This window comes from Podarcis liolepis (assembly GCF_965112155.1).
Source record: "Podarcis liolepis genome assembly, chromosome: 15".
Classification (NCBI taxonomy): domain Eukaryota; kingdom Metazoa; phylum Chordata; class Lepidosauria; order Squamata; family Lacertidae; genus Podarcis; species Podarcis liolepis.
The window spans coordinates 22,590,811-22,611,687 of NC_139566.1; the positions used below are offsets into that span (position 1 = coordinate 22,590,811).

Below are 20,877 nucleotides of genomic sequence, written 5' to 3' on the forward strand. Positions count from 1 at the left end.
GTCACCAAATCTGAATAAGGATGCGCGAATTACTAAAGCCGGGAGACAAAGCTGGGCGATGGGAACAGCATGAAAGTGGAGCAAAGTCCCGGGCAGCCACCCACACGCCGGCGGAGAGGACCGCGGAAGGGGAGGAAGCGCCGGGCCTGCTGGGCCTCGTCTCTCTCCGCCACCGCTGTCGTCGAGGCACCCTGCCGGGCCGAGGATGCGTCGCTGCTGACCTGCTCGGACGGCGCCCTGCAGGCGGACCGAGGCGGAGAGAGGAGCTAGCGCGCTGCCCCGACGGCAAGTAGAGAGAGCGAGAGCGCACCGAGAAGCGCGCCGGAGAGGGAGCGCGCGGAGAGGCGAGGTGGGCTGGCAGCGGGGCGCGGCGCGGCGAGATCCCCACCACCCCCATCCGGCCGCGGCTATGATGGTTCACTGTGCCGGCTGCGAGCGGCCGATTTTGGACAGGTTCTTGCTCAACGTCCTGGACCGGGCCTGGCACATCAAGTGCGTCCAGTGTTGCGATTGCAAATGCAACCTGACCGAGAAATGTTTCTCCCGGGAAGGCAAGCTCTACTGTAAGAACGACTTTTTCAGGTGAGGGGCGACGTCTCTCCATCTCCTTCCCCCAACCCTTAAGCCTCCCCCCTCTCTTTTCTAACCCACCCCCCACCAACACCCCAATAGCCCCTCTTGGATGATGTGGGTTGTAGTCGTAACCCCACTTCCTTAGGGTCTGAGCCCCCACTAAATGGAGTGCGACACCTCAGAGTTTAGAATTGCAGCCCCTGAAGTCTTTCCCCGCCCCCACCCCGGAAAATTGCACACCATAGTCCATCCCCTTCAGGACTGCGGTTCTACTCTTCTCTCGACTCTCCAAAAAGTGTTGCTCGTTCTGTATAGCCAATGTGTAAATAGACGCTAAGGGCCCTGACTCTGAACAACGCCCCCCACTCACACCCCACACAAAGGCCTGATCCCTCTATGGCTGTTTCCTCGGGGTTAAGCCAGGTATCGCCAAGCGTGCTCCTTAAGCATGCGCCCTTTACCCAGGAGTAAGTTCCATCGAAATGCAGGCTTGCTGCTGAACAAAGGGGCATAGGATCGGGCCATCCTAAATTCGGTTCCTAGGGAAGATAGCCCCATGGGGGGGGCAATGGGATTTACTACCGAGTAAGACGAAGAGGCTTTGATTTAGAAACTCAGCCCAAAGACAGAAAGGAGGGGGGGGCCTCGATTTTTTATTTTGTTATTTTAAAGGTTTTTATATAGCTTGGTATTGGAAAATACTGACAAATGGGGGGGGGGAGTTGCAAGGTCAAAACCTGCTCCCTCCACCAGCGATGGATTTATCCGAGAGGGCGCGAAATCGGGCTACCCGAATTGCCCAGGAAAGACTGAAGTAAAAAGGAATACTCCATATCCATTTTGACACAGGCAAGGAGAGCCTCCTTTCTTTAGAGAAAGGGTCGAAAGAAGATTTAGCCTACCATTATGTGCACGCTTTCCGTAGGAAGAACACCCACCCATCGAATTCACTAGGGCTTCCTCCCGAGTAAACTCAGGTCTCCTGTTTTGACGTCGAGGCTGCGCTCCAAGGTGGGCTTAGGCGCGCCAAAGCCCATGAATTTCCCGGCGGCACGATACAAATATTTGTCAGCATAACAGAGGCCCAGAAGCTGGTCCTGAAGTTCTTGCGTCTGGAAGTCCAAACGCCCCCCCTCCCCACCCCAACAATGTCAAATCGACACAATCCCCTTCCCCTTGATTTTATATTTTCCTTGAAAAGACTGTTAGTCTGAGCAACCGAGGTTTAACTATATGCAGTCCGACCCTACTCGGGAGTAAGTCCGATTGATTTCAACGGTCTTACAGCTGTCTGCGCAGAAGTTAAAGTCCTATTGATTTCAACCGGGCTTACTCCCAGGTAAGTGGGGCTGCAATTACAGCCTATATAAGCAAAGGATGACAGTTTCGGGGGTAGAGGCACTTTATTTTTTCGGCCAGAGGAAAGGGGTCCAAGTCCCCCCCCAAGTATTATTATTATTATTATTATTATTATTATTATTATTATTATTATTATTATCACTGAACAATAATATTTTTCAAAGCCCCCTAGATCTTAAAAGCCAGTTGTTTTCAGGTGTTGTCCCCCACCCCGCCAAAAACCTTCGGAGAAGGAGGTGGAAATCCTTTGACTGTGGCCCACACGCATTTCTCACTCCCCCCCCCACCTCCCTTCCTTATTGTCTTGGGGAAAATGAAAATCAACAAATAAACCCTCATTTTGCAAATGCAAATCCACCCCAGCCTTTTGTTTTCGGGCATTAATTGGAGGTAAAGCGCCTATCTGTTTAGGGATGGAAATGGCAGGCGCGGCAAGGTGCGGTGCTGTAGGGCGAGAGAGGGGGAGCCGAAGTGACTTCAGCTCTGCGGGCATAGGGCCCCCCAAGGCAAACGCATATGAATGAATGGAGGCTAAGCTGGCTTTGCACATGTAAACGGGCCTGTAATGGCCATTCTGAATTCTTAGACTTTCCAGCCCCTTCCCTCTCCCACCCCCACTTTTTAAAAACTTTAAACCCCTTGAACGGTTTGGTTTAAAAAATAAAAAATTCTTAATAAGGTGCAGATGAGGCGACCGCCCTACAGAATAACCGCACCAAAATGATTTATGGGTTGTAATGTTTTCACTAAATCAACGTCACCGTGGGCCATCCTGGGGAGAAAATGGTGCCTAGCGTGACTTGGAGCCTTGTGCGCTCTATTCCCCAAATTCGAGGTGTATGCGGGGGCAGACACACTGACACATCGATATAGAGACCGTGATTTTGTTTTTTTGGACCACATTTCAACAGGCGATTTTTACACGTTACACACACTCACGCCTAGCTACCCACACAACTCGCTGCAATGAGGAAAATTAAAAGCGTTTCCACAGCTCTCGTTTCCCGTAACGCAGCGCGCTTTGCTTTTTGCGACGGCGAGGGGGTGGTTCCTAATGCCTAGATCTAAAGGACCCCAGTTTGGGTCTTTCTACTGTGGCCCCGATTCAGTCCAACGCACCACACTCGCGGGGAAGGGGGACGCACCCCAGGCTGCCAACAATCAATCAAAAAAGGACCTAGTGAGAGTGTTGCTACAGGCCTCAAGTAGACCAAGCACCCGGGACTGGATCCGACGGGGTTCTCCTGCGCAAAGTCGGCCGCGATGGCCCAATTCCTTTGGACTGGAGGCGGGAAAGATTGCGTTGGTCGGATCCTGTTCCTTTCCCTTCGCCAAAACTTCTCCAGGGCTAGGTAATAAAATGACCCTTCTGTTCCCCCCCCCCGCCCCGTCCCTAAATTATTTGGCAGCGTCTACCGGGAAGGTCTAGAAGTTCCCAGCGCGCAAAAATACCATGGAGAGCGGCTCCCCGCTAAGACTCCTTTCCTTCCTTAGTGGGTCCTCATCCTCTCTTTCTCTGACCTCCCCCCCTTTCCTCACCCCACTCTTACGCTCTCTCTTTTGTATCCAGGAGGTTTGGGACCAAGTGCGCCGGGTGCGCGCAAGGCATCTCCCCGTCGGACCTCGTGCGCAAAGCCCGGAGCAAAGTCTTTCACCTGAACTGTTTCACTTGCATGGTGTGTAACAAGCAGCTCTCGACGGGCGAGGAGCTTTACATCATCGACGAGAACAAATTCGTCTGCAAGGACGATTACTTGAGCTCTGCAAGCTTGAAAGAAGGCAGTCTCAACTCAGGTGAGCCGACGGAGCCGGCCCTACCCTAGGGCAGGGGGAAGGAGTCGCCTTTGGCAACTGATATGGAGTGTCAGGAAAGAGCAGCCTTTTGTTAGCTATTTGATTCGCGATTTCTCTCTGTGTGTGCGCGCGCGGGCGCGCGCCAGGGAGGAAGAGAAGCGCCTTAGCTCAGTGGTAGAGGTTCCGCTTTGTGTGCAGAAGTCCCCGGGATCAGTCCCCTGCATCTCCGTATAGGGCTGGGGGAGAGGCCTTGTCTTAAAGCCTGGAGAGCTGTGGGTCGGTGCAGAGGCAATACATGGACCAATTTGTGTCTGATTCAGTTTCGGGCAGGTTCATAGGTTCCTTTGCTTTTTGCCTCAGCGGCCAAAGTAACTCGAACTGCCTGCAGTTGGATAGCGTGCATTTGCTGCTAGATAGGGGTGGTCTCCTGTGATTTTGCTGTTCCTGTTGTTATTATTTTATTTGTTTATTTTTTGCTGATTGGTTGCTGGTGTGTGGACACCTAGCCACACTCCTTTGGGAAGTAGGACTCATTGAACTGGGTGGGACTGATTTCCCAGTAAAGGCGCAGAGGCTTGCGCTGCAACGCAGGTCCCTGCCCCGAGTTGCTTGCAAACCTACGTTGGACGGAGAACGAGCAAAGGGAGCGGAGATGGATGGGTCAGAAGGGACAGATGAGGACAAGCGCAGCCCCCAGCCCAGACCTTCAGAGTGATTCTGAGGACCTTCAACGTTGCATTTCTATCGCGCCTTTCTTCCGCCTATTGGAAGGTCCTTTTCTATATCCCACCAGGCGCCGGGCAGAAGGATTTCTGCGCGAAGCGGGTCTCTGCCTGGAGGAGCTTACAGTTTAACTTTAGACAAAGGGGAGCGGGGAAAGGAGGGAGACAAAAGAACGACGAGGAGAGTGAAGGAAGGATTTCGCGTGGGGGAAAACAGAAGGATGAGCCGCGGCGGTGAAGACCGTGGTTCCAGCTCTTTCTGTTTGGGGATTTAACCCGTCGGTGCCGAAATGGATTGCACAACACTGGGGGGGGGGGGGTGCGCGCTAGCAACAACGGAGAGTGAAGGAGAGAAGGAAGACCTTGTATTTGTCTACTCTTAAAGCTTTACCCAGAAAAATATCGCTTGGGGTCTGTCGAATTTGTCCCTTTCCTTCTCCGTCTTCGTTTTGTTTTCGTTTCGTTTTGTTTTTGTAAAAGAGGGGATTTGGAAGTCACCCTGTTTAGGAGTGCCTTCCCGCTTCCTTCTGTGGGGGATATGACCCTGATTCCCTGCAGTAGCCGTCGAGGGGAAGGCATCTGGCGGTCCACTCCCTCCCCTCCCCCCCTTGGAGACACGTTGCATTCGTTTGAATACAATAACTGCTTTTGCTGGATAGGATAGGACCAAAGACGCTCCAGTCTCGCATGTTTTTCTCCAGAGCGTCCAAGCAGGCGCCTCTAGGGAGACCTACAGACCAGTAGAGGTGTCTCCAACGCCTCCCAGAGCCTTTTTGCTTCCCTCCAGCGGTATCAATAAGCGCAAAGCAAATTTCAGAACGGCCTCCCTCTCTTTAGACGGGGCGGGCGTCGATTAATAGGGCCAGCAGGGGAAGTTACTGGTGAGAGCGGGGCCTCCAAGAGGGGCCTGGCTTAGCAAGCCAAACCTCACAGGAACGTAGGAAGCAGCCTTATATTGTCTACCCTGACTGGCAGCGGCTTTCTAGCGATTCAGGCAGGGGAATAGTCTCAGCTGTATCGGGGGGCCCCGGAGATTCAAGCAGCTAGCTCCCTTCTCCATGCAGAGCAAATGTTCTACCAATGAGCCACGGCCCTTCAGCAGGAATAAAATTAGAACTTTTAGAGCGGGGAGAGAAGAAAATTCCTATTGAAAGCAGGTTGAAAGCGAGTGTAGTGTAACGGTTAAAGTGTCGGGCCTGGGAAATCAGGGTGCGAATCTTCGCTCGGCCATGAAGCTCACTGACTGACCTTGCGTCCGTCACTGCCTCTCAGTGTCTGACTAACCTACCTCGTAGGGCTGTTGTGGAGGGAGAACGATGTGTGCCACCTCGAGCTCCTTGCCGGAAAAGTGGGATATAAATGCAAATAGCAACAGCAGCAAATTAGAAGGCAACGTACTGAAGAGGTTGCTGGCGAGGTTACTTTTTTGAAAAACAAACCTCATTTTATTTCACAACTCCTGCAACTGGGACATGCTTCCCTTTGCTCAGAAGTCAACTCCCCTTACCTCCAACAGAGCCGCCTTCCCAGAAACGTGCGTCTCCGATTAACGTGTGTAGAGAGCACATAGTCTGGGATTCTTCCCCGCCCCAATGGTCCTGCAACACTCCTTCCAAAACCAGACCTGCCCATATCCCTCCCTCCTTCCATTTTTCTTCTTCTTCTTCAGGATCGGGACCCAGGTGCTTTGGGTTGGGTTAGATCTAGGGGAGAAAATGGGGAAAACGGACCAAGAGGACTGGGGGTGGAGCGCCGCTGGCCTCTGCTTTTCAGACGGCTTTATTTGTTTGTTTGATTCATTAATGAATCAATTAATTGATTGCATTTCCCTCCGCCTTTGGGATCCTCGGGGCTCCTCAGGGCAGCCTGTGTCCTCTTCCTCCTGTCTTTTCTTTTCACCTTCTGCGTATTTCTTTCGAGGGAGTAAGATTTAATTGTGTCGCCCTCCTTTCCCAAAATGGCGCGCAAAGTTCTCCTCCCTGCTCTCACAACAACCCTGCAAGGTAGGATAGGCTGAGAGGCAGTGAGCTTCATGGTTTGAGTGGGGATTTGAACCCTGGTCTCCCAGGTCCATGTCTGACCACTACACCACACTTCCACCTTCCTTTCCAGGCCTGTCTTCTCTCCTACCCTAGGTCCAAACAGGATGAAATCTGATGTTGGTGTTTTTTAAAGTCCTTGCATGAGGGGAGGGGTCTTTGCATACCTAACCTGCTGACTGATGAACGCTGTCCTTCCAAGTAATCCTTTGGGAAAGAGAAAGACTGATACCCCTTTCCTTCTGCAAATCGCCCTCTCTTCCCAAAGAGTGACGCCCACTCTCCCCTTTCCTTGTCAGTGTCCTCTTGTACCGACCGAAGTCTGTCTCCAGACATCCAGGACCCGATGCAGGACGACACAAAGGAGACCGACAACTCCACCTCCTCCGACAAAGAGACCACCAACAACGAGAATGAGGAGCAGAACTCGGGGACCAAGCGGAGGGGACCCCGGACCACCATCAAGGCTAAGCAGCTGGAGACCCTCAAAGCAGCTTTTGCTGCCACCCCGAAGCCCACCAGGCATATCCGGGAGCAGCTGGCCCAAGAAACGGGACTCAACATGAGAGTCATCCAGGTAAGAGGACCAGCGCCCGGTTGTTGAGTCCGAGCTCCGATGGGACTATCACCTTACCTGTTCTGCACTAGACCATAAAGGGGTTTGCTCATCTCTGTGCATTTTGGTGGCCCTTAGGGGATGATAGAGCCACTGCTCTTTGGAACGCAGCGTTCTCTATATCCAGCCACGCACTCGTCTACCGAAAGGGGGTGATCTTCTACATGTTGCAGATTGCATCATAGCTTGTCACCAATGACATCGGCAAAGGGTCTCCTGTGCTGTGATGTCATCTGGGCTGTAGATGATGTCACACACTCACTCACATCACTCAGCAACAACCAGGAAAGTTGGAAAGTGAAGCTGTCGAGCTACAGAAATCTTCAGGCTTTTTGTTCTCCTTACCAGAAGGTGGCCATCATTTTACCTTCCTTCTTCACCCTGAAATGTTTTCGGAAACCTTCGTTTACTTAAGTGTGGAATATTAGAATACTTGTTTTTATGGAGAGTGGAAATCCGGATGGGTAGTACTAAAGTATAGGTTGGTTGGTTGGTTTTTTGCAGGCTATGTGACACCTCCCTCTCTCCTTTTGTAGAAAGGGCAAAACTTTCATGCTTCATCAAAAGGACATCGTACACCCCATTGTTCCTATTGTCCCACCATGCTAGCTGCCTAGGAAAGCCCAACCTGAGAAACACTTTATGAGGAAGTAAACCCCAACAAATTCATGGGATTTATGGTACTTCCCAGCAGACCTGGCTGAAAATCAGTTAAGGGGAAATGTATGCTCAAGTCCCTTTAAAATGAATGTGGATACCAGCCTATTCATGTTTACTTTGAAGTAATAAGTGCTAGGAATTCTCAGTCAAGCTTCCTCATAAGGATGCATGCCTAGAATTGTAAAGCCCAGCCCTATCCATGTTTGCACAGAAGCGTTTCCTAGTAATTTCAATGAGATTTACTTTTGGGTAAATGTGCAGAGAACTGCAGCCTTGGTCCTTAAAGTGCACAGACTGTATTTATGCCCGGCAAAGTTAAATCACTTGTTGCTGTTCAGTCGCGTCCGACTCTTCATGACCCCATGGATCAGAGCACGCCAGGCACTCCTGTCTTCCACTGCCTCCCGCAGTTTGGTCAAACTCATGTTCGTAGCTTCGAGAACACTGTCCAACCATCTCGTCCTCTGTCATCCCCTTCTCCTTGTGCCCTCCATCTTTCCCAGCATCCGGGTCTTTTCCAGGGAGTCTTCTCTTCTATGAGGTGGCCAAAGTATTGGAGCCTCAGCTCAGTTAAATCACTAGTCCCCTTGATTTCAACAGGAAAATGAATCCCTCAGTTTGGTGCTCTCCCATTGAAATCAACACATAGACAGGTGTTTTATATACCTAGTTGGGCCTTTGGTGCATCTAGCTCAGTATTCTCACTGACTGGGCAGCAGCTCTCCAGGGTTTCAGGAAGGAGACATTCCCAGCCCAGACCTACCAGGACCTTCTGCCTGAGAAACAGATGCTCCACCATAGAGCTATGGCCCCTTCCCCCAGCAATTTACACAGCCCCCATGAGGTTGGAGGTTAGACTGCAATCCTGGGCACAATAATTATGAAGTTACCAGTAAGTCTTGCTGAAATCAGCAGGACTTCCTCTTGAGTAAACATGCATGGTTTTGAGCTGGTGTTAAGACAGCCATGATGTTGTTGTAAGGTTACTATTTATCTGTTCTGTCCAAGTAAGTCATACTCAGAGGAGACCCACTGAAATTATTGATTGATTGATTGATTGATTGATTGATTGGACTTGGATTAGTCATGCCCCTTTATTTCAATGGGTCTATGCTGAGTATGTCTCAGTTTAACACAACCCTTTTCTGCTTGAAATATTTCCAGCATTGCAAGCCATCTAAGGGAGGATTTGATAAGCCATTTTAAACAATGGGAAACATTACATAAATGCAATATTGCAATAATATAGAGGAAAGTGAAAGGATAGCAAATTAATATTACATGTTTGTTTTTTTGTTTTGATTTGCATTGTGCACAGAATTTGAAGGAACTCAAAATGGAACTGTGGTAGCTGGTAGCATTCCTATGCAGGGCATTTCAGCAATTTTTATCACACTCCTGTATGATTGCCTTATGTTTTAAATTGGGATGGGGTGCAGGCCAAAGGAACAATGAGTAGCTCTGGTGAGATTCAGGGACTCTTGCTTGACTTACAAAGCAGCCTCTCTTACAATGACTGTTTCGACCCCAAGTTGTAAATTAAACATTAATGGAGCCACAGGGTCGTCAGTTGTATCAAGAGTAGACCCATTGAAAATTAATGGACATGGCTGATTTAAGTCTATCATTTTCAATGGATCTAGTCTAACTTAGCCGAATACAGCCCTCAAATCCATCAACTTGGCTCCAGTTATCAATACATTATGATGGCAATATGGATTAATGTCATGAATTTTAGAATATCGTCACATAAGGTAGCTTATGAAAAGTGGGTAAAAAAATTACTGACTAAAAAAAAAGTGCAATACAATCCCTGCCTACTAATAAGTAAATCCTATTGAGTTCAGCGGGGCTTACTCCCAGATAAGTGGACAGAGGACTAGGGAAAAGTCATAAAATCATATAGGCATTAATAAAAAATATAGTCATCAGAATTTAGCCATAGAAATGGAGAGAAAGAGACCTCCAAAATGGAAAGGATGGGTTGTAACTCTTGATAGTCCTACTCAAAGTAGACCTATGGAAATGTATCTATTCTGTGTAAGGCTTGCACTGGATCCAATCCTTTGATGTTTACCTCAGTTCAGAGGCCAAGGCTGAAAATGAATAATCCAACGAAGGATTGTGGATTTGAAACATGGGATCAGTGTTCTTTTGCAAAGCTACAATGGTGCCATGTAGCGCAACCCCAGTCCTCTTCCCCAGGTGCCCTTCCATCTGGGTGGTCCAGTAGCATCATGCCATCTGGAGTCTACCAAATCAAACCCTACTACTACTATTAGTAGTAGTAGTAGTATATTTAGTAGTATATTTAGTAGTATATTTATATTTAGTAGTATATTTAGTAGTAGTAGTAGTATATTTTATTTATACATTGCCCATCTGGCTGGGTTTCCCCAGCCACTCTGGGCAGCTTACAGATCAGATTCCTCTAGTTACCCCTGCCTTTTCCTCCTGTCCATGATGAATGAAACAGCCTGCCTAGGACTGAGCATCTTGCAAGTGTGGCTTCCCCCTCTGGAGCAGTTTAATAGAGAATGACAGTGGAGCTTCCGAGTTCAGAGGCACTATACCTCTTAAGTTCAGCTGCTGAGGCCAGGGAAAAGAGAAGGGTGTTGCCTTCATGTTCCGCTTATCTGATTCTCAAAAGCACCTGCAAGGTCTAAATGAATGCTGGTCTAGATCAAAGATGGGGAAACAGTGGCCTTTTAGGTGGGACTCCAACTCCCATCATCCTCAGCCAGTATGACCCATGACTAAGCATTATGGGAATTGCAGTCCAACCTGACCTGGCAGCCCACAGATTCTCCATCTCCAATTCGAATGGACCTTTGATCCCATCTAACAGGGATAGTCTTATGGGTAAAATAGGACAGAAGGAAACCCCATTCTGGTACTTTAAAGCACCAGGTTTTTTGAGAATACTGGAGCAAAACCAATACAAGCACCACCAAGAAGTATTAAAAAATGCAGTGGGAAATCTCTAGGATATTCTAGGGCAGGTCAACATGATTTTTTTAAGGCGGGGAAAGTGATGAGTTGAAACAGGAGATTTTTTTGGATTGTTTGCCCACACTGCTAATTGTACCATTTAGAGCACACACTACTCCTAGTAGTTGTTACTCCTAGTAGTTATTACTACAGGCATTTTTCTATGTTGTAGTAGTAGACTGGTGCTTAATTAGGGCACAAAGCAGCAGCAGCAGTCGTAGCAGCAGAGCCATCACGCAACCTTTCACCCCACAAATTAGCGGGCCTACCCACCCTACTACCAGTCCATGGCAATATAACATCATTTATTAGCGCAGTAATACATAGGGACTTTTCAGTGTCCTAGAGTCATAGAACTGTAGAGTTGGAAGTGACCCCAAGGGTCATCTAGACCAACCCCCTGCAATGCAGGAATCTCAACTATTTAGTCTTCATGGGCAGATCCTGAACCCCTCTCCTCCAAACCGGATTTCCTCTTGATGGACCTACAAAGAAAATCCTTACGTTTTTCTGCAAGCAGGGGGAGGGGATATCTTTTTGTCATTGCATGCCCTCCCCCACTTTCTCTTCCCCTCCCCTCTTCTCCATCTTCTCTTCCCTTTATGTATATTTTGAGTTTGATTGTGTGGTGTGCGTTTGTTTAATCCTAATTTCCTGCCTCTCCATCCGTTGGCCTTTCTTTTGGCTGTCTGTTGTGGTCCAGTCCGGCTGGAGGGCATCATCGTGGTCTCTCTCCTTCTGTGCCCCCGCAGGTTTGGTTCCAGAACCGACGGTCCAAGGAGCGAAGGATGAAACAACTGAGCGCGCTGGGTGCCCGGAGACACGCTTTCTTCAGAAGTCCTCGACGCATGCGCCCTCTGGGTGGCCGCTTGGATGAATCCGAAATGCTAGGCTCCACCCCTTATACTTATTACGGAGGTAAGAAGGTCCCCCCCACCCCCGATTGGGGGTGGGCGGAATCGTGATGAGCGCTTTCCCTTCCTTTCATCCATTGACTTTTTTCTGAGCTTTGTCCCCAAAACATATTTGAATCCCAATCAAACAAGGACCACCATCCTAGAGGCATTTACCTGAGCATCTTACCTGATGCAGATTCACACTAGTTACATTTAAAGCACATGACTTTTCCCAAAGGACCCTGGGAACTTTTTTCCCCCCTCGGGGTACCGGAGACAGTAGGTCTGTGAGTGAGGAACTACAATTCCCACGATTCCTTGAGTAGAAGTGCTGTGCTTTAAATGGGGTTTGAATGTTGTGAGCACAGCCAGATTTTACTTCGGAGTAAATGTGCATTTAGGGACTAACTTGAAGTCAATACTCTCGCTGCTGAAATTCCGCCCCTTTTGGACATCCCACCAGCTCCTGAAGACGCGCCTCTCTAGACAAACCATCCTTGATCTCCTGGCCACAACCTTCTTGTTTAAACGTATTAATTGTTTCTTCAACCATGCTGTTTTAATGAATTTGTCCTCTTGTATATTGCGATTATGGATGGTTTGATTAACTGGTTTCATTCATTGTGCGTTTTAACTGGGCGGATATAATTTTTATCATTGGGTTTACATTTGTAAACCGCTTAGATGCCATTTTCTGACAAGGAAGCTGTATATAAATACACATATCAATAATCACTAGAGCCCAATTTTCCCTTTCTGCGTATACTGTAATGTTTTATTATTGCTATGGCCATTGGCTAATGCTAATAAAGTTTTATCTATCAGTCACTAGAGCAAATAACTTAGGGGCTACTTTGAGTAAAACTTGTACCAATCTTGGAGCCAGCCTCTTTAGAATCTGAACCTCCTGCTTCCTGAGGGAGAAAGAGTAAAATTTTCTTTCTTTCTTTCTTTCTTTCTTTCTTTCTTTCTTTCTTTCTTTCTTTCGTAGTTTTTCATCTACTTCCTCTCCCTTCCACACACAGATTCTTCCTTTTCCACCTCTCTCTGTCTTCTGCTTTTCTTCCCCTGCCCTCCCTTCCTTAATCCCGCTCTTTTCCTGCCTTCGCTAAAATCACTGAAAATCCGAGGGAGCTCGGAAACCAGGGCCGCCGGTTGCTTGAATTTGCCCGCCCCTCCCCCCAAAAATACACCCTTTCCCCTGCTTTTTTGCTGTTCCTCTCCTCTTCGTTCCTCTTTCGCCATAGTTGCCCCCCTTGTTGGTTCCTCCTCCCGTTGGTTCCTCTTCTTACCCTCCCCCTGGTTTCCCCTACCCCCGCCCCCCAGCTGGTTCCTCAGTCTAACCCTTTCCAACGGCTTCCCCGACGTTTTTCAGGCCAGCCTCTCCCTCCGCCCCGTCGGTTTTCCTCGACGGGGAGGAGGCGTGGTCCCTGCCTGGATCTCCTCCTCCTTCCCGCCGCCCCGCCCGAGAAAGAGGGCTTTGTGCGGGAGGGTCCGGCTGTGCCCGACCCCTTTGACGCCCCGCGCTCCCTCGCCCTGCGCTGCGACGAACAAAGCTCCAGCTGCCTCGCCTTTGTACTCTTTTCAGACGGCATTTGTTCCAATTACGGCCGAACTCCAGGCGCGTATGGAAGGCGGCCGCCGCCTCTGGCCAGGGCCCCGGACATTTGTCTTCCAGGCACCGCGTCCCCGTTTCCCCGCACCCCGTCACCTTCCAGCTCCCTGAAGGCGAACCCCGTTAAAAAAACGACCCCCCAAAAGGAACCAAAGGCCGGGAGGGAAAATATTTATTTACTTCTTTTAGCAAGGAGGGAACCTGGAAACCCCATTTTCCCGAGGATTCCGAAGTCTATCTGGTTTCCTGCTCCTTATACCCCGTCTTTGGAGGTAGGGGGTGTTATTTGGCACTCTTCCTTCCCCCCAAAAAAACACTTCCAAAGACAGGAAAGGGGCTCATCCAACTCCTAGGGGTCGAGATCACTTGCCCCCCATAAAACATTTGAGGGGACTGGTCCCTCCAAAGTTGACAGGCATTGCCGTTCAGATGGTGTGCGCGCCGTGTTTCGTGATCGATTAGGCAGGGCGGGGCTTGCCTGGGCCCCCAATATTTTATTCAATTTGGTATCCGTGGAAGGGTTGTAGCTCCGTGGCAGAGCATCTTTCTGGCATGCAGAAGGCTCCAGGTTCAATCCCAAATGGTACCTCCAAATCCCTTGTCTAAAACCGTGGAGAGTCGCTGCCAGTCAGTGCAGGCAGACAAAGCTTGAGTTTAGCTGGTCGGACTCTAACATCAGTCCGTTTTTATGGCTGTGAGCTCCTTCTCCCCTTAAATCGCCAGGGGTAGTTTTCGGGTAGTGACGGGAATGATGCTAGGCTGGTTTGGGAAGTAAACTTACTTGAACACGGCGGGACTTATTTTCCAATAAGCACTGCAGAGGATTTACTCGTGTGTTTTACGCGTCTCTTTAGCTCTAGTTGTTCCGTGCGCGCGCGCGCGGGTGTTGTTAGGAAGAGCTATACACGTGTGTTATTAAACAATTAAGTAAATAATTAATTAAATGTGCATTCTATGGAACTATCTTCTGGTGTCAGAAATAAATAAAGCATGCAAACTAATAAATAAAGCCACAATTTAAGCATCCGAGAGGAACGGGAACAGCCTGTACGTTGGATATTTAGCATGAGAAGTGAAGTCAAATAAGATATATTAAAATACACTGCTACAGCGTGGTGCCCTGCGGGGGTTTCGGGCTGCCTGAAGAGAAACTCCTGTTCGCTGGCGAATTCTAGCTGTTCCCAGAAGTTTCTCCCTTTATTTCTGAGAGTGTATGTGTCAAATTATGTGCAGAAAAGGCCCTCTTCTCATGGAGAAAAAAAGTGTCTGTGTGAGTGTGCGTAATATAAATGTATACTTCCGAGAAGAGGGCCTTTTTTTCTGTGGCAGCTCCTAAACTGTGGAATGCCCTCCTCAGAGAGGTGCGTCTGGCGCCTTCACTACGCAGTTTTTTGCGGGAACGCTGAAGACCGTGGCCTTTGACACTTTAGTGTGTGTTTCCAGAACCCGCCCTGTTCTTGTGAATCAATATTTTCAACTGTGTCTTTTATTCTGAATTTTAAATAGTTGCAACTGGCCCCGAGACCTGCTGGTGAAGGGCGAGTGATAAATTATTTTTTAAAATTATTATTATGAAAAGCAATAATAATAATTAGAGCGGCAAGATAATGTAAGTAACCTCTTCCCCTCTGGAGGATAAGCGTGCGGACTTGGCTCCGGCTGAACACCTTTGTTCTAGGCTTGTGTGGGCCTTCTCCCCCCCCCCTTTTTTTTAAGGAATGGGTGTATCTTTAATCGAATTAACATCCTATCCGCCACTGGCGAAGGATGATGGGCGGGGGGTGGGGGGGGTGAGGAAGGCGCAAGCCGGGAGAGAATTGATTAACTCCAGCCGGTTTAAAGCGACTGCTTCTGCCCTTCCTTCCTCCTAGTTTTCGGAAACTAAATTTGCAGCCCAATCCTAAGCGCGTTTACTCTGCGTTGAAGTCCCACCGCATTTTAAGAAGTTTTTTCTCCTCCCACCCGGGTTCCTGCTAGTAAAGATTACCTAATTTGAATGTGAAGCTCCAATTTCTGGAGATTTAAGATTTTTGTGTATTATTTTTTTTTAAAAAAATATGTTACAAGCCCCTCTTTCCCTCCTGCGCGTATTTTTTTCTTCAGGCTCGGAGCGTATGGAAGGGGTGTACAGAATCAGGCGCGCATCTGATAGCAGTCCAGAAACAAACGAACGTTAAGGCGGCTCCGGGCTTTGATGTGTCTGCTACTTTCTCCACGAACGTTCTGTTTGGAACGCTGTGACGTATCGAATAGAATTCGATGCGGGGGGGGGGGCGGATGTCCTTTGAGGATGCTGTTATACCGCTTGAGTGTGTCGTCGGGGGTGTTTGTTTCTGAAGCATAAAATCGGGAGAGGTTTGTGGGGCGTTTTAAACTGCTCCATGACAGTTTAGGCAGGCGGTAGTAGATAGTTGGAGGGTGGAGGCGCTTGTCTGCTGCGCCAGGCCAAAAAAAATCCAGTTTTTGGCTTCCCACGTCCGCGGAACACGCCAGCAAAACGCTTAGGCAAGAAAACCAAAAGAAAAGGAGCTGGCTTTTCGCCGACCTCTTTCTGCCGTATTTATTTCGCGGTATACTGCCTCTGGGGATGGAGGTTTTGTTTTTGTCCCAATTATTAAGACAAAACTCACCAAAATTATTGTTTAGTTTATTATTGAATGCATTTGCTTATTTCTTGTTTTTAAACCCCACATCTTACATAAGAATAATCGCCGTAGATTCACACTGTGTTGTTTTCGGTGACCCCAAACCGTCCACCCCCCGCCTCCGTGCGCGCGCACACCGATCCCACCCCACAGTAGCTGATCACAGACGCTCATCCTCATGCGGGAAATGGCGCAACCGTCTTGCGCGCCATGGCTGCGATCCTACACCCATTCCTGGGGGGGGGGGCGCTATTGAATTGAGTGGAACTTTTGAGTTTACCTGTACAGCATGGAGCTATAACTTGGGTTTCTGGCCTGAAGGCCGTGTCCATGCCTAGGTTTCTGTGGTAGAAGTTTATCCTTTGTATAAATGTCTCTGTGTATGTTTCTCTCTCTCTCTCTCTCTCTCTCTCTCTCTCTCTCTCTGTGTGTGTGTGTGTGTGTGTGTGTGTGTGCTCACTGATTTATAATTTGTGCTGTGAGCTGTTTTGGGGGCAGATCAATGTGAAAATGCGGCACACTAGCAATAAATTTAGTAGCAGTATATTATTATTATTATTATTATTATTATTATTATTATTATTATTATTATTATTATAGTACGTTGGTTGTTATTACCATGTTATACTAATAATAAAATTATTAGTAGTATACCATTATTATTATTATTATTATTATTATTACAGCATGCTGTTGTTGATAATGCATGCAAATAAAATATCAGCTGTTATTGTACTACTACTACTACTAATAATAATAATATATTTCTATGCCACATTTCTATTATTTGCAATAATCGGGGTTGTTAATAATCTTTGCACTTCTCCTGGGGTTATGTCCTGGCCTGTTTCATCTGGCCCACTGTGGATAATTTTAAGTTTGAATCCTCACTGGCGTTTGACCATAGCTGTCAACTTTCCCCTTTTCTTGCGAGGAATCCTATTCGGAATAAGGGAATTTCCCTTTTTTAAAAATGGTAAAAGTTGACAGCTATGCGTTTGACCCTTCTTGGGCCTTCCCGAGCGTCCTTCATTCCTTCCCGACTGTCCTGGCCTCTGCAGACGTCTTTGTGAGCATCCCTCTGCTTATTTGGGGGAGGTCAGGGGATGTGGAGCAGAGAGGGATTGCTTCTGAGCGGAAAAGCCGCCCAACAATGCGCGGGGCCTGCAGCTTTACCTCTCCGAGGTGTTTCTCCGGAAAGGAGTCGAGCTGGATTCAGTGGCGGAGCTGATGCTTGAACTCGCTTGCACGTAAACGGCTCTTCCTTCCGGGAGGTGTCAATGGCCAGCTATGCTTGCGGAAGAGCCGCAGCTCGGCTTTTGTCCCAGGTCCCATCCCCGATGACCTCTCCGGGTTAGTGCTGGGGAATATTCCCTGCCTGGAACCCCGGAGAGGAGCCTCTGCCAGCCATTGCGCGCAGCACCGAACTGCATGACGCGCAATGGTCTCAACTCCCCAAACTGGCAAGGCAAGGCAGTTCTGTGGGCGCGGCTGCCCGCCTGCCCTGGTCGTCCAGGAGACAAATGGCAGGAAGCCAGCGGTGTCTTCTTCTTCTTCCTAGCCCAGGGCTGCCAAATCCCGTTGGCATCGATATGTTGATGTATTGTTTTTTTGTTTGCTTGCTTATCCACAGAGATTGCTGTTGTCTCCCCACTCCTTAAGTTTATCCTCACAACAACCCTGTGAGGTAGGGTAGGTTGAGAAATAGTGATTTGCCACAGGGATTCATGGTTGAGTGGGGAGTTGAACCCTGGCCTCCCCAACCTCGGTCCAGAGCTCTAACCATTGCACCACACCACCTCTCCATCCATGGGATTTTTTAATGGTTAACTGAGGGGAGGAAAGCTCATACCAATAACAAACTTTTGTTGTTGTTTAGTCGTTTAGTCGTGTCCGACTCTTCGTGACCCCATGGACCAGAGCACGCCAGGCCCTCCTGTCTTCCACTGCCTCCTGCAGTTTGGTCAAACTCATGCTGGTAGCTTTGAGAACACTGTCCAACCATCTCGTCCTCTGTCGTCCCCTTCTCCTTGTGCCATCCATCTTTCCCAACATCAGGGTCTTTTCCAGGGAGTCTTCTCTTCTCATGAGGTGGCCAAAGTATTGGAGCCTCAGCTTCAGGATCTGTCCTTCCAGTGAGCACTGAGGGCTGATTTCCCTAAGAATGGATAGGTTTGATCTTCTTGCAGTCCATGGGACTCTCAAGAGTCTCCTCCAGCACCATAATTCAAAAGCATAAATTTTTCGGCGATCAGCCTTCTTTATGGTCCAGCTCTCACTTCCATACATCACTACAGTGGTACCTCGGGTTAAGTACTTAATTCGTTCCTGAGGTCCGTACTTAACCTGAAACTGTTCTTAACCTGAAGCACCACTTTAGCTAATTGGGCCTCCTGCTGCCGCCGCGCCGCCAGAGCATAATTTCTGTTCTCATCCTGAAGCTGAAGTTCTTAACCTGAAGCACTATTTCTGGGTTAGCGGAGTCTGTAACCTGAAGCGTATGTAACCTGAAGCGTATGTAACCTGAGGTACCACTGTAATAACAAACATAGTTGGTCTCTAAGGTGCTACCGGGAGGAATTTTTTGGTTTTGAGGGGAGGAGGGTTTTCTCCTTGTAGGATCTCGCCAGCCCGGTTTTAGATCCCGTCTCACCTGCTCTCCCTCTCTCCTCTCTCCCCTCCCTCCCCCGCTCAGATTACCAAGGCGACTACTACGGCCCTGGGGGCAACTACGACTTCTTCCCGCACGGCCCCCCCTCGCAGGCGCAGTCCCCCGCCGATTCCAGTTACATCCCGACCTCGGGGGCCGGATCCACGCCGCTCGGACCCCTGGAACCCCCTCTTCCCGGGCACCACGCTTCCGAGAACCAAAGGTATACGGATATGATCTCTCACCCTGACACGCCCAGCCCGGAGCCCGGCCTGCCAGGCTCGTTGCACCCCATCCCGGGCGAGGTCTTCAGCGGGGGTCCCAGCCCCCCTTTCTCCATGTCCAGCTACAGCGGGCCCCTCTCGCACCCCAACCAGGAGCTGAACGAGACGGCCGTGTGGTAGAGCCACCCCCCTGGCGGAGGGCGCGCGCCTGACCTCACCGGACCGAAAGAAGAGTAGCCCCTTTTTTTTGTCCAGCTCCGTCCGCTCCGTCGGGGTGAAAACTCCGTTTACCAAAAGCGCCACCACCGTGATGCCAAATCGCGCCTCGCCAGACCTCGGGGGCCGCTCAAGGACCGCGCGCGGCCCGCTGTCTGGCCCCGGGTGGGCTCACAGTGGGGACGCTGGACACGGCTGGCGGGCCCCCCAACCAATAAACCCACCCACCCACCCACCCACCCCGGTTGCAGCGCCCAGAGGTGGTTCGCCGTCTTTGTTCGAGGAACCTCTGTCAGCGAATCTCTGGAACTCGCCCATTCGTTGGACCAAAGCTGGACTCGCCTGTTTCACAGACTGGAGGATGTGAGAAAGAGGTTGGGGAGCAAAACGACCCACACCTGTCCCCGCCCCGTCCAGGATTGCGTCTTGGGTTGTTGTTGTTTTTTGGGGTTGTTTTGGGGTTTCTGTTTTTCCTAAATCCGAAAAAAAGAGAGAGAACCAGTTTATTTTAATTAAAAGGTTTATTTTGTGCGTGTTCGATGGTGGCAGGAGAAGGGACTTTGGGAAAAGATCTCCGGAAAGGAGGAATGTTTCATTGGTGACACGTCGCCCCCTCGTGGTAAGTGCTGGAACGACTTGCAGGACTTATTTAAATATGTTGAGAGGGATTTGGGGAGGGTGTTCCTTTTTTTGTTTTCTTAATTATTATTATTATTAATATTATTATATTATAATTATAATTATTTTGGCGGAAATATAACCACAACTACCAATAAAAGTTTTTTTAAAACCCAATTTTGGAATGTCGCTAGCAAACGCCAATCCAGTCTAAACCTTCCTCGGAGGCAACACACCTGTTTAAGAATGTATTATAGTTTTTTGCTCCTAGTTTCTTTATTTTGTATAAAGAAGAAACAAATAAAGTATGTTTTTGTGTTTATTGGTTATTTATTGTACCGTAGTCATCTGAAGTGTCAATTTGCAATTGAGGTAACAGCATAAGTAGGAGTACTGGAAAGATTCTCATTCTTCTGCTGATTATTTTATCATTTAATGCAGTTAAGAACAACAATAATAATTACAATGATTATTAATTGGAATAATTCTCATTATTATCATTCAGTGCAAAAATGATTACTGTTAATTGCAATTAATTGGTGCTGCATTTCTCAGAGTAATCATGAAAAGATGGGGATCTGCCTCAAAGAGTGGGAGAGAAATCCCTTGTTTTAAACGCATACACAGCAGCTTGGGAGTAAACCCCAGAGATCTTAAACTTAAAGGGACTTAGTTCTGAAGAAATGTTCACAGGAGGACAGTGCCTGATTACAAAGTACCATATTTTTCCATCTATAAGACACCCTCATGTTTAAGTCTCTTTTTGGGGACTCAGATTTAAGAAAATGGTGGGGGGGGAGAGAGAAGAGATGTATCTGTGTATAAGACGCCCACTAAATTTTGACATTATTTTTTAGGGAAAAAACCTAGTCTTATGCACTGAAAAATATGGTATGTAAAGGTAAATGGACCCCTGACCATTAGATCCAGTTGTGACCGACTCTGGGGTAACGGTGCTCATCTTGCTTTATTGGCCGAGGGAGCCAGCGTACAGCTTCCAGGTCATGTGGCCAGCATGACTAAGCCGCTTCTGGCGAACCAGAGCAGTGCACGGAAACGCCGTTTACCTTCCCGCCAGAGCGGTACCTATTTATCTACTTGCACTTTGATGTGCTTCCGAATCTAAAACAAGTTTTTGGTTTATTTGAACCAATTTAGCACATGGCGGCAGCTTTCAAATATTTAAAAACTTCCCAGACAACATAGGCCAAATGTTTATCTCATTCAGGAATGGCGAATCTGCGACTGGACTCCAACTC

The 20,877-nt window shown here is 48.6% G+C and overlaps 1 protein-coding gene and 1 long non-coding RNA gene across 3 annotated transcripts; one reads left to right on the forward strand and one right to left on the reverse strand.

The window, feature by feature from the left end:
* Positions 1 to 64: 64 nt before the first annotated feature.
* On the forward strand, positions 65 to 19,115 carry LHX5 (LIM homeobox 5). 2 transcript variants are annotated; one of them, XM_083478768.1, is made up of 5 exons: positions 65 to 582; positions 3,503 to 3,726; positions 6,820 to 7,064; positions 11,507 to 11,672; positions 18,606 to 19,115. In XM_083478768.1, exons 1-5 carry the CDS (start codon positions 410 to 412, stop codon positions 18,962 to 18,964), a joined length of 1,167 nt encoding a protein of 388 aa, XP_083334894.1. In that variant the 5' UTR covers positions 65 to 409; the 3' UTR covers positions 18,965 to 19,115. The 2 variants fall into 2 exon arrangements, with proteins under 2 accessions (XP_083334894.1, XP_083334893.1); XM_083478767.1 differs by having other exon boundaries at positions 69 to 582; positions 6,787 to 7,064.
* Positions 6,205 to 7,225, reverse strand: LOC310695055. The gene is made up of 2 exons (XR_014519900.1): positions 7,122 to 7,225; positions 6,205 to 6,579 (listed from the first exon to the last, which is right to left on the reverse strand). It is a non-coding gene; the product is annotated as an uncharacterized lncRNA (long non-coding RNA).
* Positions 19,116 to 20,877: the final 1,762 nt, after the last annotated feature.